At 37.2% G+C, this 20,670-nt stretch overlaps 1 protein-coding gene and 1 long non-coding RNA gene across 3 annotated transcripts in view; one reads left to right on the top strand and one right to left on the bottom strand.

Annotated features, from left to right (window-relative positions):
• Positions 1 to 1,367: 1,367 nt before the first annotated feature.
• The window catches only part of LOC118277206 (tubulin beta chain), a 30,355-nt gene continuing 11,052 nt past the window's right edge, over positions 1,368 to 20,670 (bottom strand). For both annotated transcript variants that reach the window (XM_035595923.2, XM_050696133.1), the window contains exons 2-3: positions 8,013 to 8,121; positions 1,368 to 3,061 (exon numbers count right to left, since the gene is read on the bottom strand). In XM_035595923.2, the coding sequence (XP_035451816.1) occupies positions 1,854 to 3,061; positions 8,013 to 8,121 (1,317 nt within the window). In that variant the 3' untranslated portion in view covers positions 1,368 to 1,853. The remainder of the gene's footprint in view (positions 3,062 to 8,012; positions 8,122 to 20,670) is intronic.
• LOC126911089 (uncharacterized) overlaps positions 2,379 to 20,670 on the top strand; it is a 51,799-nt gene continuing 33,507 nt past the window's right edge. Inside the window, exon 1 of the long non-coding RNA XR_007705656.1 lies at positions 2,379 to 2,528. This is a non-coding gene — a long non-coding RNA (uncharacterized LOC126911089). The remainder of the gene's footprint in view (positions 2,529 to 20,670) is intronic.

Raw genomic sequence — 20,670 nt, 5'->3', positions numbered from 1 at the left:
AGAATACAAATATTTGTCTATTACTTACTATGTTTTATTTCTGAACCCCCAAAGAAATAACAATACCTTGAGTAGGTATAGGTGGTATGTATAGGCTACTAGCAAACCCAGCAAACTCCATTTCGCCACCAATTAGGTTCCCCGTTTTTCTACTTTTTCCTGAATTTTCTTTGCTATAAACCTCACGGAACCCGAGACCTTTCTAACGAATGCAAAACCGTGGAAATCGGTTCGTGCGTTCTGGAGTTATTGCGTCAGGAAGGAAAACCTGACTTATTTTTATATTATAGAAGATTATGGTAGGCTTATTTTATTAAAGGCTAGCAACGCACCTTGCTTACTTTGCTTTCTATCAGATGATACATAATATGCTCGTTTGTGAGTCCATAAAAACTAGATTTCCAGATGATGATTTTGTTGGAATATCAGTATGAAAATGCCTATGTTACTTGAAACTAAAGCTATTATTACTACCATGAAAAGTTAGCTTCCCATAGCTAAAAGAAGTTTAATAATCCGTCCAGCCCGGAATGAAATTAATTATTAAAAACCAACATTTAAAAAAAAAACAATAATTAGTTTTAAAATATGAGTCCGATCAACGTCATAGAAAAAATAATCCACAATGTTTCTTTGTTATACCTTGTTTACAGTAACAACGTATAGATGGCGTTACTAGTCTCATTAACACACACGGACGGCCCAAACTTCAAAATGAAATTAAATAGACAATTTGTCCCATTATAAATAATAATATTCAATGCAGTCTTATAACAACATTTATAGCAATTATATCAAATCTTATCTCTATGTTAAGATGAAAGAGAAGGTCAATGACCTGTCTAGTCTATTTCCATAGCCGGTGGCCGCGCGTCGCATTTATTTTGTACTGAAACAAGAAGAGTAACGTTTGATACGGTTTGTTAGTTTATTACACCGATTTGTTACCCGTCGAGATTGTGCCGGCTAAAACTGTAACTATATTTATTATTCCTTTTTAACTCAATCACTTGTAACTCCTGTAGTTGCTTACCATCAAGTGATGCATTTGCTGACTATAAAGAAACCAGTCTTAATTGAATTTCCAGTCTATTGAAAACTTTCTCAATCGGGTAGTAAATAGGTCCTTTAGCATAGTTTATTGAAACTTTATTTAAATAGAATATTTAGCACATATTTTGCTGTTTGTTAATAAAATTTGCGTGGATTCTTGACTACATCTCTTAGCGAAGTTTTTCTAAGAAACCCTCAGTTAGGACACCTAGCTCCTAAAGGTTAATAGGATCTACAGTACAGCTACAGCGCTTGTGTCTTTCATTTGGTAGTGTAAAGGGTAAGTTTATAAGGTAAGAAATAAAAGTAAAACAATAATTTAAAACATTTATTATAAATTATTATAATAAAAGCATACAAGAAAATAACTTAAGCTAAGAAATGCACAAGTTGGTACGTTTCTTATAAAGTTTCCACTTAAACTAATTAGTATTCAATTAGAACAGACTTCGACATATAATACTATCATTTGATAAAATTTATTCATTAGATAAAATTCATATTATTGCACATGATACGTCAATGAGTTTGACGGGTCAGTGCGATGGATGAAGAATTCGGAAAACGTTCGTTGGTCCACATGGACACTTTGGTAAAATGCACGCGACTTAGCCTCTACATTACGTTTGGAAAACATATAAAAAGTGGTACAAAACTGGTCCGGCGCTGGCCCTGGCTTACTATCTACCACGACACAGGGGCAGGGCACACTAATCAAGGGGAATATATTGCAGACACGATGTGGCGTGTGTGGCAGCCGTACAGTACATACGAGTATACTAACACTAGAGTAGAGGCACCTAGTCGTGGTGCTCGTCCTGCGCCAGCTCCTCCATGTCCTCCTGGTCGAACTCCGTGTCGTCCTCCGCCGTCGCCTCCTGGTACTGCTGGTACTCCGACACCAGGTCGTTTACGTTGCTCTCAGCTTCATTGAACTCCATCTCGTCCATGCCCTCGCCAGTGTACCAATGCAAGAAGGCCTTGCGCCTGAACATAGCGGTGAACTGCTCAGATATCCTCTTGAATAGCTCCTGGATGGCGGTCGTGTTACCAATAAATGTAGAAGACATTTTCAAGCCCTTAGGAGGAATATCACATACAGCTGTCTTAACATTGTTGGGGATCCATTCCACGAAGAAGCTGCTGTTCTTGTTCTGAATGGAGAGCATCTGCTCGTCGACCTCCTTCATGGACATGCGGCCACGGAAGATGGCGGCCACGGTGAGGTAGCGGCCGTGGCGGGGGTCGCACGCCGCCATCATGTTCTTGGCGTCGAACATCTGTTGGGTGAGCTCGGGCACGGTGAGGGCGCGGTACTGCTGGCTGCCGCGGGATGTCAGGGGAGCGAAGCCGGGCATAAAGAAGTGAAGACGGGGGAACGGCACCATGTTGACTGCCAACTTGCGGAGATCCGCATTCAGTTGACCAGGGAACCGCAGACACGTCGTCACGCCGGACATGGTGAGCGACACCAGGTGGTTCAGGTCGCCGTACGTGGGGTTAGGAACTTTGAGGGTTCTATAGCAAATATCGTAGAGAGCTTCGTTGTCTATGCAGTAGGTTTCATCTGTGTTTTCGACTAGCTGATGAATAGAGAGCACTGCGTTGTAGGGCTCCACCACTGTGTCGGACACCTTGGGCGAGGGCACCACGGAGTATGTGTTCATGATTCTGTCGGGGTACTCCTCCCTGATCTTGGAGATGAGCAGCGTGCCCATGCCGGAGCCGGTGCCGCCGCCGAGCGAGTGTGTCAGCTGGAAGCCCTGCAGACAGTCGCAGTTCTCGCACTCCTTGCGCACTACATCGAGTACTGCGTCGACGAGCTCAGCGCCCTCGGTGTAGTGTCCCTTGGCCCAGTTGTTGCCGGCGCCGGACTGGCCGAACACGAAGTTGTCCGGCCGGAAGAGTTGCCCGTACGCGCCGGACCGCACTGCGTCCATTGTGCCTGGCTCGAGGTCGAGCAGGATGGCGCGGGGGACGTACTTGCCCCCGTTCTCCGCCGTCGCAACTGTGGACAACAAATAGGGAAACATTAGCAACATTTATTGGGGTAAGAAATAGAGATCTGTTTGCGAAACTGTAGGTTCATCTTTGGCTTAACAACACAATCAGGATTCTTATTCAGCGAGAAAAACATTTCACGACCACTTTAGTAATTTCATCAATTAATTTGGAGAAAGCTGAAACAAAAGTCAAAGGTTAAACCCGTGACCTTTATCGGTGCGTGATTACCTGCCACTTAGTCAAGGAAAATTACTTATAATATTGAAAGAATTATTATTAGTGTCGAATACGACATTTAAAAATTTACTTTCGTTAACTTTCAGAACCTTTAGTGAGAAAACTAGTACACTTTTTGCAGGTCCTTTCTTTATTTCAATGATCATCGAATTAATAAAGCATCGGGATTCAAGCATCACTGCTCTCAAATAACTGATGTTGATTCAAAATTGTTGTTCATGTAATGCACCTAGGACTGGGATACCTCCAACTCCACTTAAAGCTTTGATGTTTATTTGGCTGATCGCATTTGAGACAAGTAAATTTTCGAACAACTATTAAAAGTTGATTGATGATAACTAAAAGATTACTGCAAAATACATTACAGCTAACTTACTTAATTGACTTTTAATCATCACGACTAACTACTGTTCATATCTTCCCTACGCAATCCCCAATTGCAATGAATCTTAAACTCTTATCTAACAAAGATAGTTTTCCTCCACAATCAGACTTTATAAACTTTCCATGCAACTTGAAATCTTGTAACTATCGGAACTTAGACAATGGACATTAGCCACAGCTCGCAAGTCGCAAGCTAGCGAGGTCATTCACTTGTCCATCTTAACTTCAACTTAACCACACTTTGCACGGTTAACCGCGTTTTATACTTCTTTATTACCATTGTGATAAGGTCCGTTTTTGAAATCTAAACTTTTATTTCTAAGTATTCTTGAGACAGTGGTAGTTAGGTTATTGTAACGGGTTCGTCTGCGATTAATATGCCAATTTTGCTTACTGTTGTTTATTTCTTGGGTAGTACCTATCTAGTCATTGTGTACTTTTGTCTTATCTATCAATAGTGGGTTCAGTTAGCTATTAATAGCTTACTGCCTAAGGCAATGAGTGTTTATGAGGTGTCCAAAAGCTGTCTCGATTATCAGTGGTCATACCATCATCAGCATGAGTCAGACAGCAGACTCAAAGTAGTCGGATAGAAAATGTCCGTCTCATCTAGCTATTTGAAATATTGACGAGTAAAAGTGTTATTTTATATCCTACTTACAAAAATAAATATCATTTCATTATGAGACAGTCCACACTGCTGAACTATGGGCCTTCTTTATATAAGAAAAGGTTCTACCATAATCACGTCTCTTCACAAACAGGTAAGACATAGCCCCAACAAACCTAATACGTTAAATTTCCCAAAAAATACTCCCGAAAACCGATTTCTACAATACCATTGTAGATTAGCTAGCAATTGCAATGTCTACCGCGGTCATCGGAGTGTGGAGTATCGAGCGTTGTGCATAATGACGCTAACAGTACCGGCACTGTTAGACGCCGGCCAAGCATGCGGTACACCGCACTCCGCCGCAGCTACACACGTATCAAATAGCTCAGCTTGCTGAGTGACCACAGATTGGGTATTGCCGAATTGAGTGGTGAATGGTTTCGGTGTTGGTGAGAAGATTCTGATTGAGTAATAGCTTATGGGAATGTGATAGGTTAGGTATCTAGTACATTAGAATGGTCGAAAAGTTTGTATGATTAAAATGCTTTGTTCGAAACTGTTCTAAGGTAAAATGTTATTCAAGACGAAGATTTATCAACACGTGTTTTTCTAACTATCTTTGAGAAGCATCTCCAATGCGTTGTGTCACCATTTAGAATTCATTAGGACCAATACGAGGTTTTAAATTAGAGATTCGAAAAGCAGCCTTTTTCAAACCTTCCGGAAATCTTTCCAGGAATGAAAACCAGATGGCTGCACTTGTATACTCTCTTCTCTTACCTATTCCAGAAATGTCACTCTCCCTACACGTTAAATGACATGGATTAGCATTGCATCACGGGGTCATTGTCCCATGATGTCAGTGGCTAAGACAATCGTGCGCACGATTAAGATATGACGGCTTTAATTGCAGTGAATCATAGTGAATTGTGTGGAGTGACAGCTCACAACTTGGTGTTATATCTATGAAGAATGTGATGATTGTCCTGTCGGGTAATTGTACATGCACACTGCGAGATGTGTGAAGTTATTCTATTAGATTTAAACATGGCATAAAGTCGTTCATACCTCAACTCCTTGGGCAGGCAAAACTGAGCACAATAAAATTTCAGCATGCATGACATTACCGATTTTATAAAAAACAGAAATAAACCGAATTATACTTTCTTCAATTCGAGAATCGAACTCGAGTTCCTATGCTAGACAGCCCTATTTGCAGCCACTGGAGGTAGTTCAGAAAACTCAACATCATCATCAACAGCCTATAAGTGGCCACTGCTGACCAAAGGCCTCTTCTCACACGGAGAAGGTTTAAGCATTAATCACCACGCTTGCTCAATGCGGATTGGTCAGAAAACTCAATAATTCTTATTATTATTAGGAAAATATTAAACCAATTCTCTGCTCAGTTACCGCGAATAATTCCTCAGTTTCTCTAGCTCCCGGTCTAGACAACAGATATTTTATAATTGCTGAGTAATTACAAATTATTGTCGTCATTTCGTTACATTATTCTGTGCACCACTTTCTATTCCATTATTTTTAATTGGAGTGAGCGGTTCTTATCGCAATCTCTTCGATCTTTTAATACAAAAGATAACAATTTTTACTTATTAAGATTATTTTGATAAACGTGATTTCTTTCTCATGTTCGTTTGATAGAAACTGTCTTGTGTTGAGTGATCGCGAATGAGCCGAGATTGACTGATTGGTCCTCTGGTGGGGTGAAAGGCAAAACATTTCCATGTTGGAAGTCAGCAATGATGTGACTAGAAGGCAGAATAACCTCAGGGTTTGAAGATACTCAGGTAATCTTCAGGAAACACATATTATTGGCTACTTAAGTTTAATCGATCTGGGTGTCATGTGTATGTGAACTTGTATATTTGTAAACGCACCCACGATACAGGAGAAAATCCTAGTGTGGGGCAACGTAAAAAAAAAATTATCTTGGTAATACGAAATTCGGTATTCTATTATAGAGGTGCCTGGTGTATGGCAATAATTATGCCCCTTATTAAGTGTATCAGGACATAACAGAACTAATGGACACTGGGACTTACGTATATTTAATTTTAACCTCCATCCACCCCTCCAGGCAATGAAATTAGCGAAAGCACGCTACTTGTCTAAACTCCAAGCTTGGAAACCACAACAATGCAAATAATTTTTAACTTAATTTCCAAGTGATAGGGTTGAAAATCTTTTACTAAGGAAATTCAATTTGGGATAGCTTGAAGTGCCTGTACAGACAATAAGAGTACATAATTATGTCTCAGTTTACTAGAGCAGATAATTAGCCTTATAAGTAGTATTTCTTTACCAAAGCACTAGTTACTAAGGTACAGGCAGACAGGTAATTATGGCTCAATGTGACTTTCAAATGACCGTATTGATTTCCCCTTGGCGAAAGAAAATTATACCGATATCAACGTAATATCGATCCTGTTACTTATTTGCTGAAGAGTTATAACTATGTCACAGTGTCATAGTAAATATATCAATTATGTAATGTCATAATAGATGTCATCACGTCATAATTTGTTTGAACGCACTAATCTCCGGAACTACTGGTCCGATTTGAATAATTATTTTTGTGTTGGATAATCTATTTATCGAGGAAGGTTATAGGCTATAAAACATCACGCAATGGTCAATAGGAGCCGATCAAAGCGGGTGAAACTGTACCAGAGTCGCTAGTGTTTTTTTATATGTCTATGACGCACTTGTATTGCTTCTGATGTAGCAGGTGTACTGTCTATGGTGTCTGCTTACCATCAGATGGTGACCGTACACTTCGATACTTCTTTAATGGGACAAGCCCGCCACAACCTCCCATACCGCTGCAACTCCTGTAAGCCAGGGTCTACAGTAGATACAACCATGAAAACACCGGAACACTGAAGTCCGGCGCGTCCCAGGAAAATGGACTGTCTTGATTCCCGCAACGAAACAAATCAGAAGATGTTATTAGAGGAGAAGAAAAAGCTTCGATACTACCGACAAAAGTAATATAAAACAAACCCTTTTTTCTTCAGATCCACTCGACCAAAAAGCTGGACAAAGCATTTTAAAAACTTGAACGTAATTCTTGTAACTACGTTTATGGCATTTATATCTATTTAAAGCGACACACCCACATATAAATTCATGTAGCATATGTTCCACGACCATATGTTGTAGCTACCTTGACCCCACGAATGGCCCTTAGACTCCAAGGTCATGTACTCAATGGAATTCCTCAGTACAATTAAAACCTTGTATTAATATTCAGTTATAGTGGGACAAAAACATCGATCTAGTTTCGCCTTGTTTGGAAAAAAATGTTCTTTATTAAAGAATTTCATCGCCCAAGTATGTAATCTGTACTTATAATTATAATTATTATAAAGCTGAAGAGTTTGTTTCTTTGATTATTTGTTTGTTTGAATGCGCTGATCTCCGGAACTACTGGTTCGATTTGAATAATTATTTTTGTGTTGAATAGTGCATTTATCAAGGAAGGCTATAGGCTATAAAACATCCCGCTATGATCAATAGGAGCCGAGCAGAGTGGGTGAAACCGCGTGGAAGTAGCTAGTTAAGGATAGGGCTTAAATATGACGATGTGGCTTCACAAAATGAACAAGACAGGTGAGTCAAAACAGCTGTTTATATTACCTCTTCGAATATATTATATTGTGTGTAAAAGTAATGATATTAGGTAAACTATGATACTAACCAGAGGCCTCATTGTAGTATACGGAGATCCTCTCGAGCTGAAGGTCGCTGGTCCCTCGGTACACACCGGTGGGGTCGATGCCGTGCTCCTCCGATATGATCTCCCAGAACTGAAGACAAACGAAATTATTGATAAGCACATTTATTCTAGAAAATAATAGGCTGAATCAAATTTGTTTCCCCGAAAATGGGGAAAAGGGATAAAGTTGGCAACATTTTTTCTTAATGTCATCTGTCATGTGTTTTAAATAGTGAACGTTTGATTTTGAAATTGGAATCATTCGTTTTTTTTTTTTATTTGTTTAGGAAAGACTAAGGCAGCTAGGTGAAGGAGACAGTATTGAAAAATTCATTAACGGCCAATTTAAATAACCTATCTATCAGTAGATTTGCTTACTAGAGATAGTATTTGGACATAATATATGTGTTATGGAAATTGGCCGTAAAAAGTTCAACGATTACCTACAATAAGATTTGACCTTCCCATGCAACAAAAACATGATAATCAACAAAGAACAATTGCATAACTCATGACAAATATATTTCCGTTACAAATAAATCAAAACAAAACACTTGTTATCATAACCTTATCAAAACGGTGACCTTTTACATTAGAATGGAGAAATGACTAACCGCTGTACCGGTCAATTTTATCAAACGTATTCAAAGTTATCGGAGTCTAAATACGATAATTATTATTTAGAGTAAAAATCAGACATGTTCATACATGTTTGTAGTCGGCAGATGTGTTTTTGAAAAGAGGAAGGGGAGTTTTGAGCTGTGGTCCATTATTATTTTTTTTGTTAACTGTCATTTTTAGAATTGAATACTGGCTGGGATGCTTTTCAAAGGTCCTCTTTTAAAAGATTCAAAAGATTAGTTAAGTTGGTAGGTATTTGGAGCAGTGGTTTTGAAGTTTAGACTTGTACAAATGGTGGGTCGGTTTTGATTTTAATCGCTTTAGGATTCAGATGCAGAATGTTTTATTGAAGAACATGAAGGTATCTAAAAATGTTAGAGGCTCGATTGAACTTTAATTTACTAGATCGAGAAGAGAAAAAATATTTCACTGATTAATGGCAATATCCAAACGCTTAGCGAAAAAAATATCAGTAAGATAGATAGATATAGATTGAGCTCATTCGTGATATAAACCGTAATGAATTACTTATTTAGAGTCCAAAATCGGTGTTTGGCTACACGACAAAAAGGGTAAGACTTTTTAAACAAAACACTACAAAAACACGGTAGTTACTATAGCAATGAAGACGGTAAATAAATAGCCTGCACCCGTATGCAGCAATTACGGCCAATCACAGACTATTGACACTCCATTACCGACAATAGACCCGCAGACAACTGGAGAAGTAAATCTTGCTTCTCTTTGATTTGTGTTCAGGGTAAGGAGTCGTAAATTAACAGTTGTAGTTGGAAATTCAATCTTATTGATGTTAGATTTAAGTTTAGTGTTGTATGAAGGTTTGGTAAGTGCAATGGGTTTCGCTTGAAAAAGAGGTTTACTAAAAGGCCATAGGTACTTCATCAAAGAACGATTTTTTATCACAAAATCTATTTAAAGGTAGAAAATACTTCCTTATAAAACACATATATTAATCTAGAACAGCTTATCTGTCATCTCGTCAATTATGGACAGTTTACCCCCAAAAAAACTGGGTTACCACAATCGACCGCATAATTTCCCATTGTTTGTCGAAAAAACAAATAATAACTACCTATAAGTCTTGCGTGTGTAAACGGCCCTATTCTTTAATGTCCAGTATGTACACAGCACATCAAGATACTCCCAAACAGACTTTATTCAATTGATTCTCAACTCTATCTTCTTATATTTAGGTTGAAAATGTACTGAAGGGAATTGGTCATTTTTCAGATAGCTTCAGGTGCTGTCGTTTGTACGTTGACCTGTCCATAATGATACCACAGTTTCCTAAATACATACATAGGACGTTGACTTAAGATTGATTTTTGGTCAATTTGGGACACTCCGAGGTGAAAGTACTTGGGTCCTATAGTGAGACCAGCTCGGTTGAGGTCCTATTTATTATTTACAGACATTTTGCTTCGTGACTTTAATTGACTGTGATAGACAGTTACTGAAGTCCATCGAACTATGTTTTAAAGATACTATGCTGAAGTTACATTTCGTTATATTTGAAATTGTTGTGCAATGTTTTGAGCTCCTACATTATCATCGTCAATAGCCCGTGGCAGCTAATGCTACACAAACGCCACTTCAATGGCATGACACTGAACTTGATCTTAAACTTTTCGCATTCAACCAGTACTGGTATTATCACTTATCACTTTACCTAACTGGTGATCCTACGCTTTTTTTAAATGCGGAAAATAACCTAATGGCAATTCTCCCGCCTTGGGCAAGGTGAGACGGAGTGTCAGACTGTTACTGGCTAAAAACTACCCCGTTCCTTCTCCTGCTTTTCGAGCCGTAGGACTACCACCGGAGGGTGATGGTCCTACGCTATGTCGTGACTCCGCTGGTCATCAGTTCTCCAACAGATTTTTACGCTTTTCAGTTATTCTAATCAGAATTCTATACTATATTGGCCACTATAATGTTTTCTCTAGAATCTCCCAAAATATCTACATGCAATGTATGTAAATTGTATACAATAAAGTATTATTTTATGATTATTATCTTCTCCCTTGGTTATCCACTTCATATACATACATAATAAGTACACTACTACATAAAGAGGACAGCTATGGTAATGTGTTTAATCTAATCTAGTGCAGGGCATCTACCCCGGGAATGTAGTCGTACTAGTGCTACCTACTTACATACGAACTTAGTTATTGTAGACTTAGCTAACTTAGGTGAAGTAGGTGTAAGAAGTAGAAATTTTTGAAGACAGGACTCTTGTAGTCGGGTAAAAAAGGGATTGTTAGGGTAATTTAATATTGAACTCAAATGTAATGTTAGTAATAAGACTATCAAACTGCTAAATGTCGTATTGATTTGAAGTTACAAAGATTTGAATGTCTAAGCCGAAGAGAGTTTTTAAGGCTCGTAAGTTGCGTAGGCTTATATTCCGCAATTTGATATTATTATGACAATTGGCGCAAGATGATAACATGTGGTGCAATTGTCTGAAGATTTTATTACGCGCAGCTGCACAACCGATACCTTTCTTTCCACTACAATAACTCATTCATAATTCTCATAATATTTATTTATTATTCAACTTGAAACAGTCATCTTAGGACGTCATTCTCGTATCTTTCATGATTTAATTAGCACACACAATTCCCATTCATAGAGTAAATAATAGATGCTAATAAACATAACAATATTCATTATTTACTTTAGCAATCGTGCCTCCAACCGTACGGAATACAGAATACTTAGTACGAATTTGCTTTACAAAACGAGAGTGCGTTCGGCGCTCTGATTGGTTGGTTTATTCTAGCCGGCCAATCAAAACGCCGAACGCGCTCTCGTTTCGATTACTTTAAACGTAAAGCAAACTCGTACTAAGAGTACAAACACCAGCAGCATATCAACCTTCTTCAATCTGTGCACTATTATCATTTGACTTTCGACTTTAAATTTCAAAGCAATAAAGTAAAAAATCAGAAGACAGAAAGGAGTAGCTTGACCTGCTGTACCTATGCTGGAATTAATTTAGTTTGGAGTAATCTTGATGAGGTTTTTATGACAAAGGGTGCTGGGGTGACGTCCAGTCTAGACGTTATCGATCTGTGTATGTCTAGGGTTATACCAGTGAGTGGAAATGTGATTCAGGGCAATGAGACGCTAGATTAGTTAGTGATGAGTCACAGATTTGTTGAAGAGTTGTGTAAGTAGAAAGACTTACGATTATGTTTTCGGAAAAAGTTTTATTATTGAGTCATTTTATACAAGGATTATTTTTCAAGTTAAATTCATAGATATTTGCAGCCAAATCTAGGTTAGTCTAGCATGTGTGTTTAGTTTCATCGTCAAAATCTACTGAAACTTCAGTCTGACTAGATAAGACAGAAGAAAATTTCTAAACCTACTACAACTGTTACATCTAACGCACTCGGCAAGCGAAAAAGTTACTAATTTGCAAAAAAAACAAGACTATTCCGATCCCACAACTCCATTTCACAGACACATAAACAAAAACACCACAATTTCCCCGGTGGCGATGCACTATTGATTTTCTGCCGTGTCGTATGTCCGGTCGCTTCCCGGAACCGGAGCGCATCGCTAGCATCGGCCGGGCTTCCCTAATTACCGGCCGTATTGACCGCCTGTGGCGCCGGAAGGGTTGGCCACTTACATGTAGAGATATTATGTTTATAGTGCTATTTAATTTGCTTTCCTTTGCGTGGTTGTGGAGCTGTGAATGTGGTTTGTTTTTGGCAAATAGTGGATTAATTGAAAGAGGTATGTTTGGAAATTGACGTCTAGTAAGCTGATATATGATGGTGATGAATGATGAATGAAGATTATTTGAAGTGATGCTATAAGAAGATATGCATAAATGGTTTTTTAATGTGAGTGTAGCACAGAAAGGAATGAAAAGAAGATTATCATCTTCGATGATTAAGAATGGATTAGGAAAATATGTAATGATAACTTTAAATAATTCCATTTTACCAACAAGAATCGTGGTACCAGTAGCTAGCCTACATTTATGACAACGTTTTCGTCAAAGAAAAAAAAAGAAAGAACAGAATCAACAGTCACAAGTGTTCAAGGTTTTGGAGCTAGACAGGAAAATAGGAGTAAAAAATCTAGACCTTGGCAGCTTTTTCTATAAAACTAATTTCAAACATTTGAAGTTGTGGGTCATTGGTAATGGATAGATGACTCGTGCTCTTGTGTAGCTAGTGGGAGAGAATGTAGCTTTATTTGTTAGAGAGATGATTGATATCTTAAACCATTATGATGACAATGGATCGCAAAAACATCTTTGTTGCATTAGAGAAATATCTAAAAGCTTGATCGAGGTGGATATAATCCATATTTATAAATAAGAGAAGGTTTATTGACTACAGTAACCATGCCAAGTCCATAACCGAAAGTTGAACATGACAACGAAATACAAAACTAATTTCCAACCGACATTAAGATCTGATTCTTCAAAAAAAAGTGACAGCAAAACTAATTAAACTGAGCGTCGAACAGCGACACTTCTCAGAACGCAAGCACAACAGTCTGACCGAAATATCAGCGAGCACAAACAAATAACGGTACAAAACATTTTCATGGCGTCCCACAGTCGTGATAATAAAAAGGTTACAACCACAAATCAATAAAGAATAAGTGAAAGTCCAACCTGTCACACGATACTAAAATATAAAATTTCCCATAAAATGTGGGAGCGCGAAGACTGGCAACACTGTTAAAATGGCGAGCGCGCGAACCGTGCAGCCGGATAACTGTACTCGGACGAATGGACACTAAAAATGTAGTTCAAATTAATTGTAGTCGCGCGATGAGCCGCCGAGACGTAGGAAATGCATTAAACCGAAGATTGCCATGTCAGATTGGGGGATTCTTGTGACCGAAAACAGTATTATGAGCTACAGAATGATTAATGATCTTGATGCTCACGTTTTCGAGTTTATCTTCGTATTTTCCTTATTTGCTTATCCCTTTTACAAGATGAGGGATTTCAGGAATTCGTCGTTGTTAAATTGCGCTTGTCATTTACCATATTATTATGTGTGTTCGTACCAACAGAACATGTTTATATGTATCATCTATTTCAAAGAATTATCCTCTCTTGTCACGTAAGGTCTATAGAACCAAGTTACATCGAAGTGCATGCATGTCCAATCACATTCCAGATAGGTAAACCTTCCCACGGAGATTTCAAGTAATCCTATTCTCAATGCAACGCGTTATCTACTTAGAATAATTTAAATCCATTTCCTAGACACTTATTTGTCGAGGCATATAAAGCTGAGCAAGTTACAGCGACTATAATCTCAATGTTTAAGTTGTACATGTTCAAATCTGAGATGTAAAGTCGTTCTGAATTCCGTCGCACAAAACTGTAACCTTTTTTGTTGGTCACCGTCTCCGAGATGCTCTCCACTGCAATTTGAAAATAGAACGTTGTATTTTTTTCTCTTATTGCATCGCGCGTTGGCCGTTGACATCAGACTGCATTTTATTTTCGGCCAGCCTCCGGGAGTGTTGCCATAAATGGAATACTAAATATACCATGAAAGACGACACTGAGCAGACTTGATTCCACATGTCTGGACGTTTAAATATTAATCGTGGGGTAGGTAATGAATATAAACTGCATACATGTGAAGTTCGTGTCGTGTGCACAGGATACGAACGCGTAAAAATAGTAAGATGACAGGTTGGGGCAACAGGAAACCTTAATTTCAGTATCCTTATTCGAAGGGCCGGATGACAAGCAGCTGATGAACATAATTCTTTCGCCACACTTTATTTTGATACCACATACGAAAGGAACGAGACACGTCATTAATAAAATGCACCTTTACAGTGTTGTAAAAAGACTAAAAAGTTTTGCAGCCATAAAAGGCCAAGATCTGTGTACACAACTAACAGATGGCGCTGATGTGACAGACTATAATTTAGAAACAAGCAACCCTTTTAATTAAGCAGATATAATAACTACGAGTTTTATTACTTAACATTGGTCCAAAGACGTTTAAGTATGTAAATTAAATTTAATTGAAGACGTTAATGTTTTTATGAATGACTCCGTTGTGGGAGATTTAAAGCGATTTAAGTGTTTCCTGTGATCAAAATTAACACAGGAAAGAGTTAATACGAGGGATCAATTTCATGGAAAAAAGATAACTTCCTTGTATTTAGGTTAAACTAAATACATACTTAATTGAATTATTTAGTAAGTACATTGCAATAAATTACATAGATAAGCCAAGACATCAGTTTTATAGAATAGAATGCCAGACACACTTATTTCCGTCATCGAGACACGCTTTTAAAACAATGGATGCCTCGTGTTCTTCCTTCTTACGTGACTAAAGCGTTAATTCCTCACCAATACCCATTTATGAACGTAAAACATACAAACGTCAGCTTATTTTAAAAATATCCAACATAAACAACTTGCTCCGAGTGTTGAAACAAGGCTGAATGTAAACATTCATTAGCCACTTGCTGTGAGTGAAAAAAAAAAATAACAGAAGCAGCCATTTTGATATTTTAAGCGGGAGTTTTGTAAACGATTTATTTTTGTTATTTTAAGTTGAATTTCAAAATGTATTTATGGTTGTATTTACACATGATATATATTTATTAATTTTAGCTTTGTTTGAGGAAAATATTATTTCATTATTCGCATAATTAAAACTGTAGGTACATACTTATTTAGTTATCCATTACTAATTATTACTGTCATGTCAAAACAGGATAAATAATAATATTACCTATGTATATTCTAAATTAATACATAATGGCAAACCACAATACATTTACAGAATAGAAATAATACTTATTTACCTTACATTTAAAATGGAAATCTAAATATAAATAATAAATTATTGTTTACGTGAAATACGATAATGTTTTTACTTATCCGTGGTAGCAAGTTAAGTACTGACGGACAGACAGACAGACAGATTAGCGACTCTGCCGAGGGCATTGACCCCGGCCGTGAGGGAAAAAATGTAATCACGTATTGTAGTTATCCAGTTACTTGTAATTGACTAGATAGTTATTTAATGTTGTAAGTAACTAATACTCGGGGCGAAACGTTGTCAATTAATTTTGTTAGTACACTTATAAGAAACTGCAAGTTGATTCTTACAAACTTAAAATACCTGGCGCACTCTGAGAAATTATATTTTGCATTGCATATAACAATTTCAAATAATAACTTAAGACAGAAGGTCCCTTAAGTACGTACTAAGTAAATAGAATAACCACCTTGGTATTACATGGATCTTATAACTTTTTACGGTAGAAAAACTGAGGTGCGAGACTATTGGGCCTTTTTACAGGACGTATTTAATATATTAAATATCTAGTTAATCTTCTGTTCTAGATAACTCAAATAAACAACGGATATTAGGTACGGTAGAATATACAACATAGCACTTAAGAGTTTATTCACTTCTCCTATCTACTCATAGGAAATGGTCTTGAGGAAGTGGATACGGCAAATTACACCTGATTCACTAATAGCCACGAGTTGGGAAGTAGTCAGGTGCTGAACCCTCGAATTAGAGTGAGTCACACAATTATGACCCTTATTGAGGCCAGGTGAGGTAGTTGAGAGTCATCAGATTATTGAGACAATGAAAGTATTCATTACGAGCTGTTTTTGTCTGGTCATAAGAAATAACTGTTCGGATTGATGTCCAATTGGATTGATTAATTATTATGTTATCGGCTTACTCACGTACTGTTTTGACGAGGAACTCGACTAGTTTCAAGCCATGCTAGAGGCTCATATTCATGAGCAGCATTCCGCGACACACGACGCGGCGATTGTCGCGCTGCTACTGATTAATTTAGTATGTCTCACGAAAGTTACAATATAATTGGATTGATTGCGAAAGTAGGAGATATTGTTGACTCTTTTGAGATAGAAAGATGGTATTTGGGACTTTGAAATCTATCGGTTATGTTACTTATAACAGATTAACACTTGTCCCAAAGTTGTTAAATAAATATCAATCAAAAACAAGGAAAACACTAGAACAGTCAGTCAACCCTATGTACAAGATCAGGTCTTTGACCATTAAGATTGAACTTGCAAATTGCATATCAACCGAGTAATTCGTCCTGGCGACAGAATTACACGAATTATCCAATTACTAGCACTATTACACACTGACGTGATAACACTGGGTTATGAATTTGACTTTGTCCATTTCATTGGTTCACTTTGGAAACTCCAAATGTTCTAGTATGATCATTGTAATAAAATACTTACAGGACTCTCAACTAGAATCTTGGCAGGTCAACTACGTGCAGAAGGCTGACGCATTAAGTGTAAAGGGTCAATTGTACTTAGAAATGGTAAATCTCTAGCCTAGATTCCGCCCCCGGCGACAGCCTCATGCACCAATTGGTTCTAAAAAGACTTATTACACAGCCTTCTGCACGTAGTTCACACCTGCCAAGAATCCGTTGAGAGTACTGTACAACCCGTTGAAATCACTTATTTCTCGCATTTGTGAAACGACATAATATCTGAGAATAGATAATTTTATTAAGACATTGCTAGAAATATCTAAACTTCAATCGCACTTAGTTCCAAAGTGTATTTGATGTAACAGTTGTACAACCACAAACAGTCGCTTTTTTTACATAACACATGAATACCAGACGCGAAACAACAATTTGTGGGTCACACAAAGAGTTGCTTTGTACAGGAATCGACCCACTACACGTTGCACGGCAGCCAGTTGCCCAGCCCCGGCGCCAACCGTGATTTCAACATGAATCATTGATGAAACAAAAAATCTAACAACAATGCTTCTCAATTTCAATCTATTTTTACTTTACAAACCCTAAATCTGCTTCTAGGAAACTTAATTAACATGACTAACGTTCTACAATAAAACTGCCTAAGTATTACATTTCCACGGAACAGTTATTATGAAGTATGATTCAGTTTAATATACGAGATACTATGAATAATTCTGTTTACATTTGGCTTTGTAGATAAAACCATATCAAATACTTGAGTCACTTTATGAAACACTAGCTTTTGCCAGCGGATTCGGTCGCGTTTCCGTGTTAAAAGTATCCTTTCACCCAAGTCAGCTCATACCCTGTCTGTATACTAAATTTCATCAAAATCCTTTCAGTAGTTTTCAGCGTGATTGACGGACAAATATCCTAACAAACATACTTTTATATTTGTAATATTATAGTGTGAAAGTGTGATTAACAGCCCATAACAGTCCACTACAGGACTAGAGGCCTCCTTTACATAAGAGAGTTTGCCATAATCATCACGGTTGGCGCGGGTTGAAGATCGCAGTTTAAAAGGTTCAGGTTTATCAGAGAGCGCTGCTGCCCGGTCTCTGTCAATTATATTGACCATTAGTCGGATCGTACTAGACAGCTACAGACCTAATAGTTTCCTACAGGTAGCTATACCAGTGACGTTAATAAATATGATAGCACAGTTAGGTATTATTCATTATCCTGAAATGAATAAGGTAAATTAAACAATTAAAAGGAAAATACATTTACGTATTTAGAATGTTCAACGGGAATTACAGAATACCTATATACCTAATATATTCTATATACATTGTAACTATGTATATTTCGAATTCAAAAATAAAGGAAACCACTGACTTTAACTTAAAGAGGAGATGGTTGCAGTCAGTCCAAATATTAATTTAGCTTTTAAACTCTTATCCGGAGCTACGGACTACCTAGCGGGTTTACCGGGGCTCCGGCTCGAAGGGCAGGAGTAGGAACGGGGTGGTTTGTTGTCAGTAAGAGTCTGACAGTCCTCTGACTTGAATACATTGCATGATTTTCCTCTCTTAAAAAAGGCTTTACGCTATTATTTTGGTTTTTATAGAAAGAAATCTTCCAAAATCCACGAAGTGATACAATATATCTAACGCTGAAAACTAGAATTCTCGAGCTCAACAACAACTAAATGTTTAATGATACTGACCGTGAAACTGAAAATGATTACCAAATAAAATTCGTCATTTACTACCTACTGCCAAAAGATCAAGTCACATTGTTATTGCTAAAGACAAACTAAACAATATATTGTTAGGTATACCTAACTAGTTTCCTACACAAAAACCAGGCTCGCAGTAGTTACAGCAGATCTTTTTCAACCTTGAGCATTGTCTGCCATTATCTGCGAGACTGTCGCCCGAATACTCAAACGCTACTCAATTTTAAGTTGCACTTTTTTATGTTAAATGGGCCGACGTTTGGCCGCTATCTCGCCTGATGGTAAGTGATGATGCGGCCTACGATGGAGCATGTCTGCCCATAAGCAACCTATTCACTCGGGCTTTGAAGACACCCAGGTTATACCCATCAGGAAACACAGACTCCGGCAAGGAGTTCCACTCCCTAGCAGTTCGCACATATATATCGTGCTATCTCTGTCATTTTATAAAGAATTAATAGTGACAGTACTACATTTGAGAGTGTCTTAAAATTGAGTAGCGTTTGAGTATTCGGGCATAAGACTGTCTCATACATATATATGTGTTACGGTAAATCTGATTAATTGAAAATTATTAATAATTTTGCAATATTATTAATAATACAACATTTTCTTTTAGAATCACACGTTTTGGTAAATGTGAATAATCGATCGAAATTTATTACTTTTAGTGGTAATTATTAATAATTCACGACACATATTGGTGAAAGTAATAAAATAAACATAAACCCAATGTTTTTTGATCAGACGGTATTTATTTATAATATTAAACACAGTCTTACGATTATATTAATTAGAAATCACACAAACAAGGTTACTTGTACTTGCTTTAAAACGAAAGGACAACAAATTCACTCATTCTGAACTATGAAAATTATACCCTTAAGTTTTGTAATTTAAAGATTTCAGCATGAGTACGTAGTACATACTAAAATAGTGCACAAATAGTGCTAAAATTAGAAAATAATAAGTAGCTTAAATCGAAAAGTTGCGGAATGCGGACTACCTAGCGGATTTACCAAGGCTCCTGCTCGAAAAGCAGGAGTAGGAACGGGATGGTTTTTAGTCAGTAAAATTCTGACACACCCTCTCGCCTCGCCAAAAACATTTATCACAAAACTAAAGATAAAATTCTTTTAAAAATTTAATCTACCATCAAACTTATGCATGAAAATCTTTCGTGGGACATAAAATTATAACAAAAAATAAATTAAACAATTATTGTTTCATTAACAAAATCAACACGAATCTTAAATCACCAACAATCATATTTGGTTTGCCTTTAAATCTTCTGTAGCACCTATTAATGTAACAAATTAAAATTTTAAAAGTATTATCATAGAATTCAACAAATATTTGTTGTGCAAGTACAATATATTGCCGTTTAAATTGAAATAAAAATAACATCTTGGCCACTTATTACATTTATCACTACTGGGGTAAAATTATTAATAATAACCGACAAATGTGATTAATTTATCACTTTTACCTCGAGTTTCGGTAATTATTAATAATCATAGATAATTATTAATAATTTTCAATTATTCACTCTTACCGTAACATATGCACTTGAATTCTCTTGGCATTGAGCTGGTCAATACACTTTGAGTCAAGTTAAATTGAACCAATTGTGATTGGAAGACTGACTGGTGTAGTTAAGAGGGGATTTATCATTTAAGTCCGGCATTGAAAGGATATAAAGAAGAATTTATGTGTATTTCGGTTGTCTTGTGATTTAATTAATAAATAAAATGAAATAAAAACTCCTTTTATTCGGACATTAGTTTTACAATACCGTAACGTTGGAAATAAAAAGGCTAGAATGGAAATGGTCTGGACACATGATCAGTGAAAAAGACAAATGGAGGAGAATCGAGGGAAAGATGTACACAGCAAAAAAGATGGTATGACGATGTCAGTCAGGTTGCAGGCATAAGATGGAGTAGAGTAGCCAGAGAAAGACCAGAATCGAGCACGTTGTAGCATGCCTTTGACAACTGTGATTTCAGTAGT

Source organism: Spodoptera frugiperda, chromosome 10 (genome assembly GCF_023101765.2).
Source record: "Spodoptera frugiperda isolate SF20-4 chromosome 10, AGI-APGP_CSIRO_Sfru_2.0, whole genome shotgun sequence".
In the NCBI taxonomy this organism is placed as follows: Eukaryota; Metazoa; Arthropoda; class Insecta; order Lepidoptera; family Noctuidae; genus Spodoptera; species Spodoptera frugiperda.
This window is presented reverse-complemented; position numbering and strand designations above follow the sequence as displayed.